Below are 20,684 nucleotides of genomic sequence, written 5' to 3'. Positions count from 1 at the left end.
GGTGACCTGTTCAGGGTCCACTTTAGCCCAGTGTCAGCTGGGATTGGCTCCAGCCCCCCCACGACCCTGTATGGATAAGCTTTATAGATAATGGATGGATGCATGAATTGAATGCAAGTTTTTATAGTAATATTAAATTCTGCAGGTCAACACAAACCTTATCATACACATGCATTTTGGAAGAGCTGCTACTTTTGTAAACAGCACGTAATCTGTAATTATTTGATTTATATTCGCTGTGGGTCATGCAAGCAAGCTTGTCCATGGGAATTGAGTTCAGCTATAGCAACGGCGTTGCAGTCTCAGATCAAATTTTTTGGGGGCATTTTTGCCTTTATTTGATAGGACAGTAGAGAGTGGCAGGAAACTGCTTGTAGGCTCATCTGGGCCGCCCCGATTAATATCAAACATGTTTGATATTTAGGATTCAAAATGAGGATGATTACGACTGTGCCATATTATGTCCCAGAGCTGCTGATTGTTTTGCCAAGTAACACTAGCGCTTCAGGCTAATGGTAGCTAGCATACCACTGTTGTCAGATATTTAAAACAAGAAGTTGAAGAAGCTCCCTGATTGCTCCCTCTGGCAGGATAATCTTTATAATAACCTGTAGTGTGATGTGCCATTATTTTCAAATCTTGTAGTGTTAGAGTTATGGAGAACATTTTGCTTCATCACTTGTAGAAAAAAGAAAACCTGTATTCAGTGATAAAATACAACCTGTTTACTCTCTTAATATTCTGTGTGTATGAAGAAGGTGACATGGTGTGAGCTCACATTCTGCACATCGATGTTGTACAAAGGCATTAATATAACTCATAGTATACGTGTGTGTTATTTAATAGTGAAAGCAGGTTTTGAAAGCAGTTTGTATTCTATTTGTAAGGCTTGATGAATTTTTATTGTATCAGGCCCATGTGAAAAGGGAAAGAGAAGACTTCAATTGAAACACATTTTGATGTTAAAGTTCAACAGAAATTAAATTCTTTTTCTAAGCAGCTCATATTTGAATTGATTCAGTGGATTACTGTTAGTTCTCCTCAGGTCAGTTCATTTTACACCATATTTGCTCAAAGCAAAAATGTGACTGTTCTCACTGCAGTTTGTTGTGATCAGCATAATGTGATAACTCGGTGGAAAGAACAGCCTGCTGAGCTATTAACCTTACTATATGTACAGTTACTGCATAGGTTAGTTTGAGTGTTACAGCTTGAACTAGCATTAGACTGAACGTATTGCTGAACTGAAGACAGTCTGAATCAACGCTTACTGTCCATGTGATCTGTGATGCGTTCACTGACTGTTACTGAAAGTAATCCTTTTTTTGTGATTTGCAGCATGTTGCCATTGTTTTTTACTGGGAAAAAAGATGACAAAATGTTATTTCAGCTGGACATTAATAACCTGCATATGTTTGTTCCTGATAAAATATGTTTGTGTAATCCTCGTGTATTCTGTCCTCAGGTGGTGAAGAACAACTTGAATCCAACATGGAGACCTTTTCGAATCCCCCTGCAGTCTCTCTGTGGAGGAGACATGGACAAAGCGATAAAAGTACACTTAATACCTCTTTCACATCAACTGCTCGCAGCTTAAACCTGCAACTGGTCTGATTTCAGTGGTGCCTTTTATTTTCATGTTTATAACACAGTACAACCATTTGAGCCTTTATTAATGAAAATAATCGTTTTCAGATTAAACCTGTGTTGCATCTCCCCCTCAGACATCTGAGAGAGAGATGAACTTACTGTATATTACATGTATATTTTTTTTAACCTCTGAAGCAAACATGTCAGGAAGGAAGCTCTTTCCAACCATACAGGACAAGTGAGTTACCCAGAGCATCACAGTATTTGTCTCTTCTCATCTCAACATCACTTAATGGGTGAAGTGTGTGAATGGCGTAGATGGGGAATGATACGAGACACCTCCTCAGCTTGGTGTCCAGCCCTCCAGGTTTCCTTCATCCAACTCGATCCTCTTGTAGAGCACGTTTGTGTGAAACCACATGCTCTCCTTTAATTCATGTTACTGCCAGCGTCAGTATTACAGAGAGTTGCGTTTTGAATCTCACTTTTGCATGTTGTTTGTTGTTCTGTTTCTTACATCCTACAGTTTGTAATAAACTTTAAGGGTAGGTTCACTCAAATTACAAACCTCCCTCTCTTACCTCTGGTGGTATTTGGCTGTGCTGATAGTTTTGATTTTATTTGTTCAGGTTTTGAGATATCTGACAGCGGCGTCTACTTTCTGTATCCCTGTCACTCTGGAGAATAAGTAGACTTTGCAGGATTCTATTTGAGATTCTGGTCGAGACTGTTTCTGAGGTAGAAAGTATAGTTTGAATAAAAACTGTTGGGGTGTGGATTATGTTTTTGTAGTTTGTGTGAACCGATTCCTCAGGAATTCTTTTTTCTATGTGTGAATCATTTGACATTTTTCTTGCTTGCCAGGTGACATCACATCACCCAATGTTTTTACCTGTTTCCAGGTTGAGTGTTACGACTATGACAATGATGGGTCACATGATCTTATTGGAAGCTTTGAGACCACAATGACACGCCTCCAGGAAGCATCTCAGACCTCTCCGGTATGACTGTGTATCAGTGTGTTTACATTGTTTGGATGTAACAGCCAGCATTTCAAATACCTCCACAGTTTAGATCAGCTCACCACTGCTCATGTGATTTTAAATTGCACTGTTTTAATTCAACAGTTTTTTTGAGTGGGCTGTGGTGGATGAAACGACTCTTTAACTACTGTTTCAGTTACTTCAAGTACAATTCCAGCAACAGCTTGTCTGTTGAAGTATTGTAAATGAAATAATACACCAAACCTCCATCTGATATAGTTATTTGGAATAAGCACAACCATAGGAAAGACATTTGCGCTCATCTGTGCACCCTTGGGTATGTTGGTCTTAAAATGTGGTGTTGTCAGGTGCATTGTTGGCGCATTGTTATTTTTAGGTAGTGGAAAGTGTGTTATTGATCAACAAAAACCTGTTCTGACGTCAATGGCGCAGTATTTCACTGTTATTTTAAAGTGCATTAGAGTAACATGCATCTACATAGGTGGGAACACAACAAGCACAACGCTTCAGATGTTTGGATAAATCAGGTGGAACATTAGAATACAGCCTCAGAAGCTCGGAGCGTTCTTTCTGGCATATTGTGGTCGCACAATGTTGACATGCAGCATAAATATGCCTTGGACTTAAATGAGGCTCTGCACAGAAAGAAGTGTTCTTTCTTACTCCCTGGTAAATCCGCTACAGTGTTTCCCATTCATCAACTACACTAAACTTGTCCACAGTTTCTTAATGAACTGTAGATATATTTACACGTCTCATATAATATAAAATATTTCTAACGTTGTGATTTGTGCCGTTGTGTGCTGTGTGCAGCCCCTCCTTTCCCCTCAGTGACAGCACTGAGCTTCTGCTGAGTGTGTCAGGACTGGCCTCACTGATTAGTTACAATATCTAATCAATTCACCACATATAGTCTAATTCTGTGTGAAATACTGCGCCATTATAATAGCAATCTGTTGCAAGCACACCTGACTTTTAAAGGGAATGGGAGATGGTGCTCTGATTGGTTTGTTGCATACTACACCCAAAACACGCCCATGAATGATGAAGAGACTTGGTGCAATGCAATGGAACCATACGCCTGGTGCAGAGACTGTTTTTTCTGCAGTTTGAATAGTTAAAGTGATATGCACATTTGCATTTACACCATGTGTTTTAGACCACATGCTCCAGACCATGTGTTTTAGAGTGTTTAAACAGAGCCCTCAGTAATCAGGTGTTGACACAGACGCCCATGCTGTTTTGTTTCCTCCTCAGGCAGAGTTTGAATGTATCAACAGCAAGAAGAAACAAAAGAAGAAAGGCTACAAGAACTCTGGTGTTGTGAGCGTGAAGCTGTGCAAGGTACAATTATTTTCTTAAGTTGAAGTTGTTCTCATGTGTGATTGGTCTTGCATGTAGTCTTGATTTGAAGCTCTAAGTGGTGTCTAGAAGTATGAATGTGAGATTCCATGTTCTCCAATACTTAACCTGTTGTAGGTGGTGAAGGAGTATACATTCCTGGATTATATTATGGGAGGCTGTCAGATCAACTTCACTGTGAGTTCTCTATTAATGCCAACTTTTGTCTCTTGCGTGACTAATAAGGATAATGATATCTGCACGTGTGATTTCTATGCATTACTTTGACATCTGCTGGCAGGTGGCTATCGACTTCACAGGCTCCAATGGGGATCCAAGGTCTCCTCAGTCTCTGCATTACATCAGTCCTGAGGGTGTTAACGAGTACCTCTCTGCTATCTGGTCTGTGGGCAATGTCATCCAGGACTATGACAGGTACGCATGTCATGTATGACACAGTCTGGTACATTCAAAACCTCACACGTGGAACTGTTGTCTGTGCAACCAGGAGCCAATTTAAAAAATAAAAAAAAAATGTTTGTACAAAGCTTTTCCAAATTTTGTGATGCGTCCTGATGACAGAAGGAAAACTTTTAAAAAAACTAACAAAATATTCTCTTGCTCATACAAATGTTTTCTTTTCTGTGTAGTGACAAGATGTTTCCCGCCTTTGGCTTCGGAGCCCAGATTCCTCCCACATGGCAGGTAGAGCTTGCATTTAAATATGAGACTACAAATACATGCAAATGTAGGACTACTTTTACAGTGCGTTCAGTTTGAAGACGTAAAAGTCATTCGGTGGTTTTGCACAGGAAGTGATATCTGATGATGATGTGTTGCAGGTTTCCCACGAGTTTCCTCTCAATTTCAACCCATCAAACCCATTTTGTGCAGGTGTGTTCACAAACCAGTGTGTTGTTGGTTCATTTAGATCCACTTTCAGGCAGGTGGAAGCAGGTGATATAAGTACTGGACTGGTTTGCAGTGTGTTGCTGCAGGTCTGAGCCTCACTGTGTGTGTGTGTGTGTGTGTGTGTGTGTGTGTGTGTGTGTGTGTGTGTGTGTGTGTGTGTGTGTGTGTGTGTGTAGGTGTTGAAGGAGTGGTGGAGGCCTACAGGGTGTGTCTGCCCCAGGTCAAACTCTATGGTCCCACCAACTTCTCCCCTATCATCAACCATGTGGCGTGCTTCGCTAAGCAGGCCCTGCAGCAGACCACTGCATCGGTGAGTGTTTGTCTGTTGAGCCATTGTCAAGAATATGACTCTGAGCTGTGATATGTTAGATCTCATTGAGTTTCACAGTGGGGTGCATTGGGTCTCACTTTGGGTTCCCTTAAATATATAACTTGACTTGATTGACATAAAAAGGGCACCCACAACTTTATTGCGCATAGATAAAAAAAACGACTTTATTGTGTGTCCATATGTACATATGCCCCGTTCTCATGAATGTGGTATCTCAGTAACACCTTGAGGGAACTTCTTCAAATTTGGCACTTTTATTCATTTGGACTCAAGGATCAACTGACTTAGAGTTTGGCGGTCAAAGGTCAAAGGCCAAGGTCACTGTGACCTCACAAAACATGTTTTTGGCCATAACTGCCAAAAGGTCAACTTCATTGTGATATCATAACGTGCTGCTAAAACACCTCTGGATATTATTCAACGCTGTAATTCAGGAAGGGGAGGCCTGCAACTTGGCAACCACGTAGCAGTGATTCTAGTCAGGTTTGACTTGTTCAAAAATGAACAGGTTCACTCACAGTAACACTCACTGTTACTCCTGCACTGCCACTGCTTGTAGCACATGTCATTTACACTTGCAGTAAGCATTTGGATGTGTCACACTGGGCAGGATTAGGGAAAAGCCTGCTGGTACTCATTTCCTAATTACTTGTGTATAATGTAATTGTCATGGTGGAGCAGGATGATTTGATAACAGCTTGATTCACAGCATCAGGAGTTCTAAGGTAATAGCACAGTGATTGCATTTTCAACCTATTTTCAGAATCCAGGCCCATAGGTATTAGATTTGTATTCCCAGTCAAGGTGTTGTATCTGGGACCCTTTGATTTGTAGGTCTTATTATCTTTCTGTCCGTTTGAAAATTCAGGCTGCTGGTGGTGCTCACCGTCTTGCATTTAAAGAGCTGAAAAATGCCAAATCAGCCAATTTATAAATAAAGCTTAAATGAAGTGGAGGAGGAATACTAGAGAATACGCTGGGATTTGTTTGGGCCTGCACAGTCCTGCACAGTGGCTGAGATCACTCAAGCACAGATTGCAAGTTTTAATGAAGACCCAAAAGCTTTTCACCACAGTTCAGACAGTGATTTAATAATTACTCTCCTGCCCGTGTTGTTGCTGTCTTTCTGAAGCAATACTATGTCCTGCTCATCATCACTGACGGAGTGATCACAGACATGGACGACACCCGCAGTGCCATCGTCAACGCCTCTCGCCTGCCCATGTCAATCATCATTGTCGGAGTAGGGGGGGCTGACTTCAGTGCCATGGAGTTCCTGGATGGAGACGATGGGCGTCTGCGTTCTCTGGCTGGCGAGGCCGCCATGCGGGACATCGTCCAGTTTGTGCCATTCAGACAGTTCCAGAATGTAAGTGACATTTTTTTCTTACTCATTTCTTCAGAAATACGGATATGTGAGCAGTGTTGGTTGTGATTTCAGCTGATCTTTCTCAATCAGCCAGTCAGCTGTTGCCATAAAAAATGCATGCACACTTTTTTTCTAAGCATTGATTGCAACATTTTCAGTTTAACTGCCTTCAAAATGACAAAACTCACAGTAGTTTCCTCATCTATTGCCAGTATACATGTCCAAACCCAAGGATTCCCAGCCCCTCAGTTTAGATCTCACTTAGCTTATTTGTGTGCCTTGTGTATTTATCTCTTTTCAGGCGCCCAGCCAGGCTCTTGCCCAAAGTGTATTGGCCGAGTTACCTCAGCAAGTGGCCTCCTTCTTCAGTTTATTCAAACTGAAGCCTCCCCACGATCCCAATCCTTCATAGGGGTACCCCAAATATTTCAGTCATGAACCCCCCACCATCCTAGTCTTTGCTGGGCCCATATGAAATGAATCACTGCATGAATGAACTACATGTTTTTCATCCCAACGTTTCCAACTCTTCTCTGAAACATCATTTAGCTCATTTATATAAAAGGGAAAACTCCACTCTAGATCACTAAAACAAAAAAAGGAAATTATGAGATGATTTGCAGTTTTAATTGTTTTGGCTGTTTCTGAAATTCCAATGATGTCAAGATATTTGCAGCACAGCTACAATGACAGCTTGATATTTTTATGTGATTTCAGCATTAGCAGAAAATATCAGGTTCTGGTGTGAGTCACTGGATTCAAGGCTACATCCACACCACTACATTTTAGTTTTAAAACGCATCACTTTTGCTTTGCTTTCGTCTGGAGTCCTAGTTTTTGAGCCTGTATGACGATAACGCAGACGTCCACAGTCACTCCCTGATTGGGTCTTATCATCGACAGCCACCAGTGGTGAAAACAACATGGATAATGAAATACAAGCGTTACTCACCTTGTTTTCTTTGCTAGCAGCTGTTGTGCAGTTAAATCCTTCATTTTAATGCTACAACTGCCTTTGCTTCTCCTTGTTGGTTGTATTTTCTGCAACTGACCAACTGCACAGTAGACAATCTGTTTCCTGTTTACACCTGCACACGCCCAGTGTACGTGAATGGTCATGTGATCGTTTTTGTTTTAAAATGAAAACTTAGTGTGGACGTAGCCTCAGGCCAAGACTCAACACTCAGAGCATCATCACTTCTGAAGTGAAGTGAAAAACAAAGATTGTTGACATATGAAAGGGTGGAATTTTCCTTTAAACTGTCTTCATCTGCTTTCTTCATCTAATTAGAACAGTGATGATAATTATAACATCATGAATAACATAATGAATCATTTAAAAAAGTTATTTGTATTTTTTTCTTCATTGTTTCCTTTAAACTCTTCAGGCTCCTCGAGAAGCACTGGCAAAGAGTGTGTTGGCAGAGGTCCCCAGTCAGGTGGTGGAGTTTTTCAGTGTCATGAAACTGGCACCACCCAACTCCAACCCTGCAGCAAATCCCTGAGAGGACCATCTGATACTACAAGCAGGAACCCAGAAACAGACCACTCTCATCTCCAGCAGATATCAATCATCACATCTCACAATTAGATCCCCTCCCTAAACCTCACTAATTCAAGTCTTATTATAAGTTATTTCCTTCCCTACCTTCATGAAATACCAGCCTGCAGCTTAGTCAGTGTCAACCAACCATACTGCACACTGTAGTTCCTTCACAAGCCCTCCACACTGTTGACCAGTACGTCTTTGTAAAGTGTCAGAATAGATCAAGCTGTTCTTAGATGTTAACATCCATGTATGTTGACTTTATCCAGTGCTGCTGCATCTTAGAAAAAAAAGCAAACAATCATTAAATCATTCCATCATTTGAAAGAATTGAGTTGATCAGCAGGAAATTGCACTCTTAATTGGAACAAAGCATGAAAGATAAACAGCACAATTATTCAAGACTTCTGTTGTTCTGCAGGACTTTTAAAAAATGTCATTGCAGGAACTCCTCACTGGGTTATAAACTACCCTGCTGCTGTTTTTTTTTGATGCATTATAAAAGTGTGCAATGGATTTGTGTGCCTGTTTGATGGCTGCAGTCAAGTGACATTTGTAATGTAAAAGGCTTTTACACACTTAGATAACAAAGATGATCTTTTAATCATGGCACCAATATATGCGTGAGAACCTGATGTAAAGAAGCATTACATAGGCTAGTGAACCCCCGACATATGATGTTTTCATCCTCAGAGAAATAGCTGCAGTACTACTAGGAGCATATATGTATTTTGTATGTATAAAGTAGCTTTGTAGTTGCTGCTGTAGGTGCATGGAATATATATTTACACAGATGTCTGCTGTGGCACATAATCCTCTCTGCACTCACCTATAACAACATGATATGCTGCAAAGATCTAGTAATTGTTATTGTTCTTTTACTCACTGAAGTGCCAAACTGTGTGTGTGTGGGTGGTAAAGCCCTGGAAACCCAGCTGTTTATACCTCAAAGTATTAATCTGACATTGTGATGACTGGAAAATACTTGTCGTAGATCTGGTTGTTTTGTGCCAGTCTCTTCACCCACAATCGATTTGTTAATTTGCTGTGGTCTACTACTGTGCCAGTTACTTCATCTTCAACACTTTGGATTAGCAAAGACACTGTGGGGCAGTTTCCTGGACCTGGACAGACAGGACGTTTCTGCCAACAGTAGGGCCACTGAATTTAGACTCAGTCAAGGTTTAATCTCTGTTTGGGAGGCTGGCCTCATACACACATACACTCATTTGGCAGATTATTAGGAACACCTATCTAAAACTAAAGCAGTCTAATCCTCCTTCTTGCAGGTCCTCTTGTCCAGTTTGTGTTGAAACTGTTCATGTCAATTCAACTGTGTGATCATTTTGGAAGTGGAAGCATTTTGGGCTGCTGTTGTGCTGCATTTCATTAAACACAGAGGTGTGTCTGTTATCTAGCCTACACTTATTGTTTTGAATGGGGTGGACAAAATAATAAGATAACACCTGTCATCATATTGTAATGCAGTAGAACAGCACCAACATTATAATCTGCACCTCTTTCAGTTTCAGCTAATAAACTGCTAAATGCGAATATATCAGTGTTCAACCTTCCTGTAAAAAGTAGATAAAGTTCTGTTTGTGATTTTTTTTAATCATTGTTTTTTTATATACAGTGACATCTATAAGACATGTATCTGATGTTTCATGTTGTGTATCGCAAATGCACAATGTGCCTTAGTGTTAACATCCAAAAAGTGCATCAAGCTTGCAAATAAAGTACCTTTTACAAACTGAGCTTCACACTTATTTAACACCCTGGAAACAATTCATCAGCACTTTGATGGTCACTCCCCAACAGTGTGTAGGCCACTTCCAGGAATCACCAAAACCTGACGTCACTTGCTTGTCGGCATTGGAACAAGGGCAGCATTTGACTGTTATGGCATGTAAATGTTTGGCTGGTTACACTAAGAATAGCTTAGTGTAGACATTTGATGTTACCCACATGATTTGTTTGATAGTAAAAGCTGATTGTAAATTTGACATATAGACCTTCCCACATTTTGAAAAGAAAAGCCACCATTTTCTCTTCTCTTCGTTTTAATACTTTTGTCAATTTCAACTTCTTTCAGACATGTAGCTTTTAATTTTCAATGTAACATATTATTTAAAATAAAACAACAAAAGAAAATGGCTTAGACAAAATATTGGGACCCTATAAGCTAATATTGTGTAGCAGACCCTTGTGAGGCATTCACTGCAGTCGGGTGCTTTTTGCAGCTCTTCATCAGACGACTTCTCAGACGATGGTTTAGCTGAACTCTTCCTGTGCAAACTGCTCCATTTCCCTCGTGATGGCTGCCTTGTCCCAACTGTGAGGTTCAGCTCTTTCCATAGATGTTCATTTGAATTAAGACCAGGACTCAGAGCAGGCCACTGCAGAACGGTCCAGTGTTTTATTCACATCCATTCATGGCTGCTTTTAAAAGGTCTCATATTTTACACTTCATCTGTGTTTTATCTGATCTCCATCAGAAGATATATTTGTGGTTTTAGGAACCAAAAACCATCTCTGTAGTTTTACATCTCCTCTCTCAGGCTCCTCTCTGGAGCTCTAGTAACAACAGGTTGATAAATGATCCAATAAAAGTATACCAGATTTCAGGTAAACACTCAGAAAAACCACATCCTGCAAGGTTGGATGGTGGGTCCAGGTGGGTGTGGCTGAGAGCAGTGACTGCTTTGTTGTGACGTCACAAAGTTCCAGAAGTCCTGACGGCTGGTTTTAAGGCTCAGTTTCTGAATACAGGCTGTGTGCATTTCTCTGTGGACTGAGGCTTTGATACTTTCACAGTATTAATATAGAACCTAGACCTGCTTTATAATCACAAACACATGGACTTCTACCTTTAGACTGGATGTGACAAGCACATAGCATTTGGATTGAAATGTTCCAGTGCACTTTGAAGGTGAAAAGGCATTTGCTGCCACCTGCTGTTATATCCTATCATTACAGAAAGAGGGGGTAAAACCTGGATTTCTCCAGTCCTCACGTCCTCATTACTTCCATCTTAAACCTTCCACTGATTTAAATGTCTTCTAAAAGCAGCAACTCACTTCCTCAGAACAATATCTCAGGTATTTTGTCGAAAATGTTGCTGCCCTTTTATGAACATTGCCAAATGTCCCAGCTGCACGATGCAAAACACAACACAATGAGCACAATCGAATGCTTTATTGTGTAAAAGGGTACAAAGACTCAGCTTATTCACTGATATCATTGTCAACAAAATACAGTGACAGTGGAGACTCTATTCACCTTGGCTTAAAGACCTGCGCTCAGGCACTTGACTTTTTTATATTAAAAATAGTCTATTCTCTTAATTTTCTGCCTGATAAATTAAGATGTTAGGCGTTCTGTTCAGTCTGTTTCCTTACCACAGTTGATTATCTGACATGTGTCTTTACGAAAGACTCGAAGTGTTGACGAACGTACCTCAGAACAACAAACCTACCGTAAACCACATCACCTCTTACTTTTAGCAAGGTTCAAACATTCTCTGCTTCCTCGTCTAGTGCAGAAATCTTACACTTACTACTACCTCGACTAAAGTAGCCAGTGATGCTCATAGGTCAGGGGTCTCCAGCAGCTCAGCTGGCTGTGCTGTAACAGAGCCTGGTCGTGGTTACATGTGGTGGATGTTGTTGTGATCCATGAACTGTTTGAGGTTCTGCAGGTTGTCCCACCACTTGAAGAGGAAGGTCTCTGCGATGAGGCTGAACCAGGGGGTGATCTCCAGTTCCTTGCGCTTGGCCTTCTCTAACATCTCCTTCAGCTCCTCCTTGCTCACATAACAGTGGCTTTTGATCTCATTGGGGTCTGGACTCAACTCCACGTCCTTCAGAGAGACATCAAGAAAAAGACACTGTTACCGTCCAGAATCTGATATCATTCAGGACAAAGATGTAGAGCAGAGTCAATCCAGTGTCACTCAAACATCAAGATAAAGTTGTTCATCTGCCGACTCGGGATCTCGTCATGGCAAATCTGTGTGTGTGCATCTTTTGTGTGCTAAAAAAAAGTCTAATCTTTTTTTTCAATTCACAAAAAATGGGAGTACAAACATAAGCATTTATATTTTTGATCAGTATACTGTACATTGTTCCTGTATCCGTATCCAGTGTCAGCTAACTTTGCAGAGATCATGGAGGAAATGACAGGAACATCTGCTGTTTTTGTTGCAGCTCTTAGGGTTCACAGCCGTTTGACTGGATCGAGCTGTATCCAAAACTTAATACAGAGAATGCACATCTCAGAAAACAATGAATTCCCACAGATTATGCAGTGACATAGACTGTGACTGTTTCCTCATGTGAAAATTGTGTTTCCGTGTCACTTTTTAGAAAGAAGGCTTTGGAAACTTGTAAAAATTCAGAGAGATGGAGCCCTAAGGCTCAGAGAGTGTCGTCTGCATCCTGCAACAGCACATGTGATGAAGAATGCTACAACATTTGGGACTGTCCACAGTGACTTATGCTCGCTCCTGTTGCAGTTAAAAAGCTCAGTCAGTCTTTCATGTGCACCGTTCTCGTTATCATGGAGTCACAAAGCTGAACATCCAGCAATCATCAAAAAGCCCAGAAGTTTGTGTAACCTGCATTGTCAACTGATCTGGGGCTCAGAGGGGCCTGTAGCCAAATCCAGTTTTAAAGCCTTCATAATTTTAGTTAGATTATGCACACACCTCCAAACAAAGTTGTGTTCATTTCTTTTTTTAACATTTTAAATACACTTGTTTTATGTATAAGGTTTTGCATGGACTTGCCCCACCACCTTTCAATAAGTCCATGACACAGAGGGCTGACAGAGGCACTGGCACTAGGGTGACCTCTACAGGAGTTTGTGAGGTGCCTCACAGACACAACACATGTGAACAAACTGTTCTTACAATAAGGGAGGGTCCTACATATCCCACCTTCAAGTCATATCTTAAACGTTAGATCAAGTTAAACTGATCTGTGATCACTTTTAAATCCACCTGCTGTAAAATCGTTTTATCTATGAACTTGAGATGTGCAGCAGTGTATTGTCACTTGTAATGTTGTTGTGTCATGTTACCTGCTCAGGGATTACAGCTGGAAATCAGCATTTTTAAAACAATCTGGAATGTCTACATTGTGTATTTTATACTGATGTTCATTAACATGCGCTGTCCCTATCAAATAAACAAATAAATACAATAAATCATCCAAATGACCACAAACTCGTTTATGCACAGAAAACCTGGGCCTAGGCAGCATTACTCCACTGTAGGAGTACTCAGGAGGCCGGCAGTGAAGCTGCCATATGAGCTCTACTGTGTTATCTGTACTCGGTGGGGACTTGAAAGTGACAGGGTCCATACACAAAACTGTGAATGATGTAAGTCAAAACTGATGAGTGTTGATATCAGCTTCACTGATCAGTATAAATGTTTGTATCACTTTACGATTTCATACAAACACATTTGTAAACCGGGGCTAGATGCATGTTACTGTAAATGGCAGTTAATCTTGTTTATGATAAGTTATGCAGTTATGCCACTTTACTTTTGTACTTTTATTTTGAAGAGCACCACTCTTGTTGCTTCCTGTCATCGAAGACGCTAGATTTCCCGCTCCCGTCTCAGCAAAAAACAACATGTTCACGATGCTACAGAACTGGTAAAACATGCAAACAAACTATTAACATGTCGTATCTTGTGTTGACAGTTGTGAAAGGTTATTTTATTGTGGTTCGCTCCGTGTTTTGTGTCATTGTATTTCTCATGTAAGGACTGTTACTGCGAGGTGTGTGTGTGAGGAAGACGGGCTGCTAGCAGGCTGAGCTCAAGCTTAGCGCCCTTGGAAGCAGAAGGAGGTAGGAGGAGGCTAATGGTGTACTCGTAAAAGAGTGGTTCATTTTATTTATCTTTTCTATTGGATGGTGAAATCTGGTACTATGGCATTTGTATTTCTGTTATTTTTCATAGTTTTCACGGTGTCAGAAGGTGTCAAATGCCAGTGGTGAAAAGAGGAGAGAATTAAAGTAACACCAGTCGAAGCTCTCTGCATCTTGTGTGGTAATTCCAAGTGGGCCGCTACAGTTACTTATCCTAGTATAACTCAAGTCTAACACCCAACAGACTTTACTGTGCTACCTTCTGCATGAAGAGGATGTAGTCGATCTCATGTTCTCCCCAGACACCGTCTGACTGGGCCTTGTAGTGGATCCTGGTCAGGTATGTCATTTCATCCGGTGTCACCTGAGGCAGAGGAGACCAGACGCAAGCAAAGAGTCACCACAGTCCTCTACAGTCTACTTCCATTCAATGCAGAAGCTAGGACTTCAACACACAAACACAAACACACAGACGCACACATCCAGTTTATTTACCTGTTCCATGGGGATACCCAGTTCAGCTTTGAGTCTCCTCTGAGCAGCTCTTCTCACTCCGATAGCTTCCCTCTCCTCCAGCTCACTGTCTGTGTGTAGAGGATGACTGCAGCATGTGTTTGTGAAACAGCCTGCGCGCGCGCGCACACACACACACACACACACACACGCACACACACACACACACACACACACACGGGATGTTTAAACACATTGCCTGCTAATGCTGGGTCTGCTTATGTGGGTCAGGCTGTTGTGTTTAATGATGTGCTGCTGACCTGGAAAAGTGATTTTGGCGTCGGACCTCTGTTGTAAGAGGAGCTTCTCTTCACTGTTGAAAATGAAGACGCTGAAAGCTCTGTGCAATAAACCTGGTAGAACAAAGACACGAGTTACCAGAGGTACAAAGCTGACATGGGCAAATAACAAAGAAATGCACTACTGGTGCATGAGCGTTTCAGCACAGTCGAGAGATACCTTTGTCGATGTTGGAGTTGAGGTGGCAGTTTTTCTTGGTATCAGCTCCCACCCTGCGGTCGTTCTCATCGATGAGGATGCACATTTCAGACAGCAGCTGCACCTGCTTCTCGTCCAGGTGATCTGTGGTTATCTCAGGCATCCTGACAGCAGACTGCAGGTGTCTCACTTCACTGCAGGGCAGGACAACAGGAGCAACGGCTCAGTGTGCTGACTGGCCTGACCCTGACCATAGTTCTTACTGTTTTAATAATGTATGCAACTTTTTAAATTACTAATTAATCTGCCCACCATTAACACATAATTAAAAGACAAGTTCCCAGTGCCCAGGGAGACGCTTCCAGTTGCTGGTTTTGTCTGATCGTGAGTCACAAACCCAAAATTATTCATGTGCAATGATACAAAGACAGGAGCGGCTTGGGCCTGCGAATGTTTAGTGTGTTTGCTTCATGAAGTTCATAAACAACTAACTATCAAAATGCCAGGTACCTGGAAGCTTTACAGTATTTTCCAGCTGACACCATAGCCTGCATGTTATGGCCTCGGCCACTAAGTTACAAACTCTACAAACTTCAACCAATACGGGAGCCCACGTCAAGCGAATGATATTTTCAAATAGAAATTGGCATGAATGTGTTTCCCCGTGAGGCAGCGGCAGGCATCCAGCCCGCAGGGACAACAGGCTGCAGTAAGCTCAGCTATCAATAGCACAGCCGACAGGGTCAGCGGGCTTATCTGTGGCCCCTGTCTTCAAGCTCAGACCATGACTTCAAGCGCTTTCAGAAACCTGCGGTGCCCACTTACCTGGACAAGGCCCTGCGGCAGGTGGGGACGGGTGTGCGGACAGGTCTGCTCCGCCGTGCAGCGGCTCTCCCGGGGACAGGTACGTTTGGTTTCAACGCAGAGACCACGTCGCAGGACACTCTCCGGAGCACCGCCCACACAGCCCGCACCATCGCCTGACCGAAACAGAAAACCAATCACATGGATTGAGGCTGTGGGTGTCGGTAAGAAACGGAGAGGAGTTCACCCAATCAGGATCGGAAGATACACTGCTCTTGGGGATAAGGGTGAACACGAACTCCCCTGAAATTAATCTGAAATAATGTATTTACTTTACTGACCAACAGGTTATATAATGTTATTTTACGTTTTATAATTTCAACCCGTTAAACCTTTATACACAAGCCTAATTTATCAGTACTTTATTAGTGCATTTATCAGAACTGTAACTAATTATATTACTATAATCATTATTGATAAATATAATACTTATATGTTGAGATAATGATTGATATTTTAATCTGAAACGCCGCAGCCATACACTCACATTAATGATTAATTAATAATCACCAATTATTTTATCAATTATCTCTCAAGATTTGTCCATAAAATACCATGAAACAGTGTTATAATTTCCCAAGGTGACATCTTCCATCAATTTAATATCATGTTTGACAAAAAAGGAAACAAAACATAAAATCGTCATATCTGAGACACATTTTATAATAATGTGCCATATTCTGTTGTGTAATATTTTACATTATGTTTTAGGCAAAATAAACTATAGCTGTCAGGTAAACGTGGTCGAGTAGAAGTGTAAAACATAATAAAATGCAATAAATGTACAAGTACATTAGAATGCACCTATTTACTTTGAGCTGACAGTATTACACCACTATGACCCACAGCATCTCGACAAAGCGCAGCGGTAAGGCGCTTGTGGTCCCGGTCCGGCCACGCCACTCCGGGTTTTAGTCTGAACCCGTCATCAGCCCACAGCAGAGCCCGCGCCACCCAGGCCCGTGACAGCTGGACTGAAGTATGAACTGTGCGCCTCACATGCTGTCTGCGGAGAAGCGATAACACGTCCAGCTACTTACAGAGCGACTCTCCTGTCTCCGCTGGAGAAACCGCGTCTTTTAACGTGATCTGCGCTTGTTTACGGCGACATTTTAGAGCTCAGCACTGTCGTCGGACGACCTAGCTTTCGCTCCCAGTGTCTGACGTCACGGTTTTTCATTGGTTGCCGTAGCGGCGGCGTGATAGCCCATTGGCTTAAAATAGAGCAAACACAACCCACGTGATTGAAATAACATACGGTACTGTGTCAAAAAATGATTAAAATGGTCACAGTTGTCGAAAGTCACACGCTGACAACAAGTTGAACACTTCAAATGAACAGGTTTACATGTTGCACTTCAAGTCAGGACGGTCATCTCCCGCCCTGCTTGCTGATGTGTAAACCTGCGCCGCAGTGACGGTGATATGTGGCAGCTAGCCTTGTTAGCATGCAGCTAACCCCGTTTTCAGACCTCCATGCTGGGCGAGTGTGAAGTCAGACAGTGGTGAGTGTCGGAGCTGATCCGTTCATGAAAGCCGCATCTTCACAGGTCATGAAATCGCGCAGCAGACAGTAGTTGACCCTGGTGATGTGCCAGGGCCAGTTATTGAGCACCGTGTAGGCTGCGATAAATTCACATGTTCTGGCGCATTCCACATTTCCACTGTCTGTTCTGCCGGAGACTGTAGCAGTGTGTACATTTTAAAAGCATTGAGACGCTACGCTACTGTGACAGTACGCCTCCAGAGCGGTAGCCTGAGCTGCACAGTCGCTAAACGCGCCGTCCTCTTAGACCGTTAGACCGTGCGCCGAACTTCACTCAAAATACTGCGAATTTAAAGTCGTGATGCTTGTTGACAAACGCAGGTACATTATATTAGATGATTTAGGTCTGTCGGGCTTCCCCGGCTGTCAGTAGCAGATTCGGAAAGGGATACATTTAATGTTTAATGTCTCAACATTTGTACCTGTTATATACTGTAACAGTCTTCCAGCAGCAGTGACTGGTACTCAGTAAACTCCAAAAGAGGTTTAATTAAAAAGTGCTCAGTGATCATTGCATCACAGACATACCTGCTTTGTTTTCAATTTAAAAAAAAATCTGGAATCAGGTTGGACAAAGTATACTGTACATTTTTGCTGATGAGTAAAGCCTTATGATTGCTGGATTTCTATATGGAGTTTGGAATCCTGTTTGAGATACACCAACAAGCGCCCTGTCTACTGGTTTCTCTGTGGGAAGTTACCCTTCTCAGTGAGCAGTTCCTTCAGTGGCTGTGAACCTGAACTTGACTTCCTTTTTATCTGCAGGTAGGTGGTGATAACCCACCGACCTAACCCACCCACTAGCCAACCAGGGAGCTCGGCCGTTGTTTACCTGCTTCTCAGGTAGTACGTGAGCAGGGGGCAGGTCCACCCAGCAGGTAGGAGATATGCCTGTGGAGGGCGGAAGCAGCAGCGGCTCTGCTTCAGCTGCCCGTCACCCCAAGCAGAAACGCAAGGCTCACAGTTTGTCTATCCGGCGCACCAACAGCACAGAGGAGAGGCCACTGGGCATCCAAAGAGGAGACATGCTGGAGGGACAGGTGAGGGAGCCGCAGAGACACCCATGCCTTTCTCTCTCTCTCTTGCTCTCTCACACACACACACACACACACACACACACACACACTAGTAATAACAATAACAATAATAACTGTTGAAGCCATTTTCTTTATCTCTTTGGCTGTTTGATGTTTCTGACATTTGTCAGACCAAATGATCAACAAGATGAGAAATTAACCTGTAGATTAAATGACAAAAGCAGTAATTTGGTTGCAGCCCTCTCCCCCTCTCTCACACACACACACACACACACACACACACACTCTTGACAGCTGCAGAGAAAGATTTTGGTAAACATGCAGCTTCTGAGACATGTAATAACATATGTTGTAGACATGGCCCACAGAGTTTCCTGTGCATCTGTTTGAAAAAAGCAGTCACCAGAAAGTCATTCTCTGTTAATTAGCATTTTGATACTATTCTGTGATGGTGGGAGGCTGTTTTTCTGTCAAGAGAGTACAGTACCAGCTGGTTTAGCAGCATTGCTTTTATTTTCTACCTGGTGTTACACCATCCACAGCTTCCACGCTACAGTTTGTTTATGAAATGTGGTGTCGTCGTGTTGGTTTTTTTAAGTAGTTACAGGGATGAAACTTGGTTTGACCAATGTTGTCTAGATATGACATCCACTTCACTTTTGTAAACTGCCTGGTGTGGCAGTTACTGATTCTTTATGTTAAAACAAAGGGATCCACTGTGACTTTTGAAGCTAACTGGTGCCACCAAGTTAGATATTAACCACCTCCTCAAACATTTAAATTGGAGCTACAATTGATTTATTTCTTCCAGAGAGGGACAACTGTAGGCTTTTTGATAAGCAGATGTTTCCTGATGCAAACCGGCCGCAGCAAACTGTCAGGCCTCCTCTCTGCTGAGATGTTAAAAGCTGCTTCTGTTTGATTAAGATCATAGTGGTTGTTAACTTTTGGGAGTTGGCTGTAGAGTGTCTTATTGACAGTCATCTCCCAGATGGGCCTCGGTAAGGGTTTGTGAGTCACTGTAAAATGCTTTGGGTGGTATCGTCCTGTTTTTCTTCCCTGAGTTGAAAATTGATTGAATGATTTCAAGCAGTTGATTTTCTGAAAAAATGTGTGGCTCTTTCATAATCCAAAATTTTTGAATCCAAGTGTTCAGTCCAAAATATGTGATGTGATGCTCAGTTTTTGTCAGCATTCACCAGCGCATGGAAACCCTTTCGTATTTACTTTCTCTGTGTGACGACCCTTATCAGCCTCTAACACTAGAGCTCAGCTTGCACTGGCCTGTTGTCTCATCAAGTTTTAATATGGGCTGCTTGTCCAGGTCTGATTAGTCTTTTCACCAAGCCTTTTCCTCTACTCCAAGGCAGTCTGGCAGTAGAGGAAAAGCCCCCCCCCCCCCCCCCCTCACAGCACAAGTTCCACATACACAGACAGCTTTACAAACCTACATGTAACACACACAGACTGCTTTCAGTGCTGTCATTATTAGCCAGAGTACGCTGCAGGTTTTAGGGCCACAACTAAGCAGCTTTGAATTCATAAGGGCTGCCTGTTGTTTGCTAATTGACCTTTTTTTGTTTTTACAAATGTGTTAACATGTGGCGCTGACAGAATGGTCAGGCGGTTAACGTGACTGTGGCAAACTGCTGGTTTGAACGCGTGCCAGAAGAAAGAGCGACGGTTAAGTGCTTGGTTTTCTCGTCTTTCAGATGGCTGTAGAAATAAGCAGCGGCTCTCGAGCTGAGCTGTCAAACGCAGCCTTTTGAGCCCATTGTTTTCACAGCAGCCTTTACTTCTCTTTGCATGCTAGTCTGCTGCACGCTGGTCATCTGATAACTGGGTACGTCTAGGAGTTCACGATGGAGGTAAGTCAGCTGAAATGTAGAGTTTGACTGGTTGGACCCTGGCTGGGGTGTAGTTCTGTAGATCAAAATGTAGCTGAGTGTCTGAGTGCAGCTGGTGGCGGATTAAAGCAGGTTGATATACAGGCGGCGACTGACGAGATGTATGTGGGTTTGTTTGGATTAGTTTAAGTGGTGTGTATTTTATGAGTCGGTTAAACTTCTCTTTGAACAGTGATTATGAAAGAAGTTAGACCCCTGTTTGTTACTGTAACACTGCGTTCAGTCATGTCAACAGCAGAATTCTCAGGTTTGAACAGGTGAAAACATCTGTGAAAACATTTGAAAATGGTGTTAAAGATTTTTTAAGCACAACACACACACACACACACACACACGTACATGCCACAAAGAGAATAATGTGGAGGGAATAAAAGTGGCGTCATTTAATTTTCCCACAACGTTG

The 20,684-nt window shown here is 42.2% G+C and overlaps 3 protein-coding genes across 9 annotated transcripts in view; 2 read left to right on the top strand and 1 right to left on the bottom strand.

The window, feature by feature from the left end:
- Window positions 1-9,850, top strand: part of LOC139625596 (copine-3-like) — a 32,809-nt gene extending 22,959 nt beyond the window's left edge. For 2 of the 4 annotated variants that reach the window (XM_071485723.1, XM_071485724.1), the window contains exons 7-17: window positions 1,466-1,555; window positions 2,493-2,591; window positions 3,852-3,938; window positions 4,074-4,133; window positions 4,237-4,370; window positions 4,586-4,640; window positions 4,778-4,829; window positions 5,024-5,157; window positions 6,311-6,547; window positions 6,849-6,961; window positions 7,936-9,850. In XM_071485723.1, coding sequence (XP_071341824.1) covers window positions 1,466-1,555; window positions 2,493-2,591; window positions 3,852-3,938; window positions 4,074-4,133; window positions 4,237-4,370; window positions 4,586-4,640; window positions 4,778-4,829; window positions 5,024-5,157; window positions 6,311-6,547; window positions 6,849-6,959 — 1,059 coding nt within the window. In that variant the 3' untranslated portion in view covers window positions 6,960-6,961; window positions 7,936-9,850. The remainder of the gene's footprint in view (window positions 1-1,465; window positions 1,556-2,492; window positions 2,592-3,851; window positions 3,939-4,073; window positions 4,134-4,236; window positions 4,371-4,585; window positions 4,641-4,777; window positions 4,830-5,023; window positions 5,158-6,310; window positions 6,548-6,848; window positions 6,962-7,935) is intronic. The other 2 variants (XM_071485722.1, XM_071485725.1) reach the window with 1 other exon arrangement.
- Window positions 9,851-11,276: 1,426 nt separating this feature from the next.
- Window positions 11,277-16,972, bottom strand: idi1 (isopentenyl-diphosphate delta isomerase 1). 2 transcript variants are annotated; one of them, XM_071485751.1, is made up of 7 exons: window positions 16,832-16,972; window positions 15,753-15,907; window positions 14,949-15,121; window positions 14,750-14,842; window positions 14,472-14,602; window positions 14,236-14,340; window positions 11,277-11,955 (listed from the first exon to the last, which is right to left on the bottom strand). In XM_071485751.1, the coding sequence occupies exons 2-7, from the start codon at window positions 15,902-15,904 to the stop codon at window positions 11,743-11,745; spliced, it is 867 nt and encodes a 288-aa protein (XP_071341852.1). In that variant the 5' UTR covers window positions 15,905-15,907; window positions 16,832-16,972; the 3' UTR covers window positions 11,277-11,742. The 2 variants fall into 2 exon arrangements, with proteins under 2 accessions (XP_071341852.1, XP_071341853.1); XM_071485752.1 differs by lacking the exon at window positions 16,832-16,972 and adding an exon at window positions 16,604-16,743.
- LOC139625599 (WD repeat-containing protein 37-like) overlaps window positions 16,705-20,684 on the top strand; it is a 23,825-nt gene continuing 19,845 nt past the window's right edge. Inside the window, exons 1-2 of one of the 3 annotated variants that reach the window (XM_071485730.1) lie at window positions 16,705-16,770; window positions 18,103-18,377. In XM_071485730.1, coding sequence (XP_071341831.1) covers window positions 18,225-18,377 — 153 coding nt within the window. In that variant the 5' untranslated portion in view covers window positions 16,705-16,770; window positions 18,103-18,224. Of the gene's footprint in view, window positions 16,771-17,113; window positions 17,297-18,102; window positions 18,378-19,084; window positions 20,243-20,684 lie in introns of those variants that run through there. The other 2 variants (XM_071485729.1, XM_071485731.1) reach the window with 2 other exon arrangements.

Source organism: Trachinotus anak, unplaced genomic scaffold (assembly GCF_046630095.1).
Source record: "Trachinotus anak isolate AG129_WGS33_773 ecotype Australia unplaced genomic scaffold, CSIRO_AGI_Tana_v1 ptg000009l, whole genome shotgun sequence".
Taxonomy (NCBI): Eukaryota; Metazoa; Chordata; class Actinopteri; order Carangiformes; family Carangidae; genus Trachinotus; species Trachinotus anak.
The sequence above is the reverse complement of the archived record's forward strand: the minus strand, read 5'-3'. Positions and strand labels throughout refer to the sequence as shown.

Excerpts from the sequence above, each read along its gene's own strand:
- idi1 (XM_071485751.1), bottom strand. The coding sequence starts at position 15,904 with ATGGTGCGGGCTGTGTGGGCGGTGCTCCGGAGAGTGTCCTGCGACGTG. Across the intron at positions 14,603-14,749 it reads CGCCAAAATCACTTTTCCAG|GCTGTTTCACAAACACATGC; the intron begins GTCAGCAGCACA and ends GCGCGCGCGCAG. Across the intron at positions 14,341-14,471 it reads TGGGTATCCCCATGGAACAG|GTGACACCGGATGAAATGAC; the intron begins GTAAATAAACTG and ends CCTCTGCCTCAG.